Source organism: Acyrthosiphon pisum, chromosome A1, assembly GCF_005508785.2.
Source record: "Acyrthosiphon pisum isolate AL4f chromosome A1, pea_aphid_22Mar2018_4r6ur, whole genome shotgun sequence".
NCBI classification, from domain to species: domain Eukaryota; kingdom Metazoa; phylum Arthropoda; class Insecta; order Hemiptera; family Aphididae; genus Acyrthosiphon; species Acyrthosiphon pisum.
This window is the reverse complement of record NC_042494.1, coordinates 147,659,442-147,662,056: the sequence shown is the minus strand read 5'-3', so window position 1 is coordinate 147,662,056 and position 2,615 is coordinate 147,659,442. Positions and strand designations below refer to the sequence as shown.

Genomic DNA, 2,615 nt, shown 5'->3' with positions numbered 1-2,615 from the left:
TTGCAAATAATAAATTCGTTTCACGTGATTTGCAATAAAATAAGACATATTTTATTTTACATATTTTTAAATATTTTGTCATAAATAAATATTTTTACATACTTTGTAAAATTTTCGCTTTTTTTTTTTACATATTTCGTAAATTTTGACAATTTCGGTGATTTAGTAATATTTTACATTTATATTTCGATAATGGTACTCGGCAAATTGTAAGTGTATAATGTATATAGGAAATAAGTAGGTTAAAATAAATATTAATAACTTGATTGTATTTTAATTTATAACTTTAGCATATTTCTTAAACTTTTCTTAATACATATTTTTTCTTTTATACTACATATTTTGGCAATTTTAATTACATATATTTTTATGTACATATCTTTGGTTTTTTATTACATATAAATCCCAGCCCTAGTCATCAACATCCTAACCCTAATTATAATATATTAGCTACAACTGTTTTTAAATACATTTTGTGCTGTTACAATAACAAATAATAAAAAAATCATGTAATATTTAATTTTTAGACGTAAAAGACGAAAATGGGTTCATGAAATTAATAGCCAAAGAGAAAGTTTAGGTGAATTTAATCATTTAATGCCTCAATTACGAAATGATGCAAAACGTTTTTTTATTTATTTTCGAATGACATCAAATTGTTTTGATGAAATTTTAAATTTTATTAATGAAGATATACGTAAAGAAACAACTCATTTTCGTGTGCCAATACCTCCCCACCTGAACGTCTCGCTATTGCTTTAAGGTAGGTTATAATAATATATAAATGATAAATACTATAATAATATTATAATATTTTATAATAATATATAAAATGTTTAGTATTTATATCTAATTGTTAGAATAAAAAAAATAAAATTGACTACAACTGATAGTACATTGCATCTAAATTGTCAGCACTATTATAATTGCTCATAATCGACGGCGTCGGACTCGTTGGAGTCACTGATGGCATGCTATAGTGAGACGACTGAGACGAAGATGATGTTGCTGTGTCTTCATCGATTTGTTCCAACTCTAGTTCCCCGATCAATTTAGCTATTTTGTTTTTAGCTATTGCTTGCCGTCTAGCTGAAAAAGATTTTATAGTTTTTGCGTGGCCCATCATTAACAGTTCAATCCCATCCATAGCATTATGTGAGGTTTTGCTCTTGTTTATAAAGTGCTCTAATACTTTGTCAATATTGGAACATTGCGAATCATTTTGACTTAGATCTCTGATCTTTTTACGAGGATTTTTAGGAGACGCAGAAAATACGACTTCGTTTTTTTCAAACGTAGATGCGGTGCAATTCGACATATCGTTCGTAACATTATTCTCGTCTTCAGCCGGTTCGTGGACGCTTCGTGGAGTTCTTTCAGTTTGGAAAAAAATAATTTACGATTAATTTATATTCAAATAAAAATAATAAAATAGTTAATTACTCGGCAAAACCCATATGTTCTTTTAAAAATTCCATATGAGACGCCCACTGCCACTTTTTATAAGCGAGAGGCTTTTATTTTTGGTCCCATTTACACTTTGGCCGGTAGATGTTTTATTAGCTCTCAAATGCTTTTGATACGTATCGCGTAAGTTTTTCCACTTCGATTTTAATACATCTCCTAAAAAAGTATTTTATTATTATTATATATTTATATTTATATATTATTTTATTATTTTATTATTATTTACAGATTTTTTGCGACGGGTGATTCATATAAGACAATCGGTCATAGTTATAGGGTAGGATTTACGACAGTAGGTCAAATCGTCAGAGAGGTATGTGAAGCTATTATTAAACACATGGGTCCTATATATATGCCGGAACCTACTGAGGAAATTTGGACAAAATCAGCGCAAGGTTTTTTTGAAAAATGGCAATTTCCTAATTGTATTGGAAGTGTAGATGGGAAACACGTGACAATTAAATGTCCTAATAATAGTGGACCAAGAAACTTTTGTTATTTAAAAAAATTTTCAGTCGTATGAATGGCAATTGTGGACCCAGACTATAAGTTTATTTGTATAGATGTCAGTGGATATGGACGAAACTCTGACGGGGGAATATTAGAAGAATCTATTATGGGTAAGCGATTAGAAGCTGGGATGTTGAATGTACCTGAAGATAAGCCTTTGCCCGGTAAAGTTGAAAAATCGCCTATGGTTATTATAGGTGATGAAGCGTTTTCATTAAAAACTTATATAATGAAACCATTTCCTAGACGACAATCACGAAATGATAGAAAAAAGGATACTTACAATTATAGATTATGCCGGGCACGAAGGGTAGTAGAGAATGCATTTGGAATTTTAGCGAAGAAATGGAGGGTATTTGAGAGTCCAATGGAAATGAAAGAAACAACTGTAAAAAAAAGTTATTATGGCAACATGCATACTACATAATTATTTGAGAGTCCAAAATTGTAATATATACGACAATGAGCTTGAAGCCGATGAAGAACCGTTTTTACTACGGAATAACATTGCAAATAATCCTAGAAGGTGTACAGTTGAAGCTTTTCGAGTGCGAGAATGTTTTGTTGAGTATTTTAATAATGAATAAATAATAAGGTACAGTAAAATGATATTATGTCTGGATAAAATAGCTAGTTGC

General features: G+C 29.8%; 1 protein-coding gene across 1 annotated transcript; it reads left to right on the top strand.

Annotated features, from left to right (window-relative positions):
- Nucleotides 1-1,990: 1,990 nt before the first annotated feature.
- On the top strand, nucleotides 1,991-2,404 carry LOC103308460. The gene has a single exon (XM_008181858.1). The coding sequence runs from the start codon at nucleotides 1,991-1,993 to the stop codon at nucleotides 2,402-2,404; it is 414 nt and encodes a 137-aa protein (XP_008180080.1).
- Nucleotides 2,405-2,615: the final 211 nt, after the last annotated feature.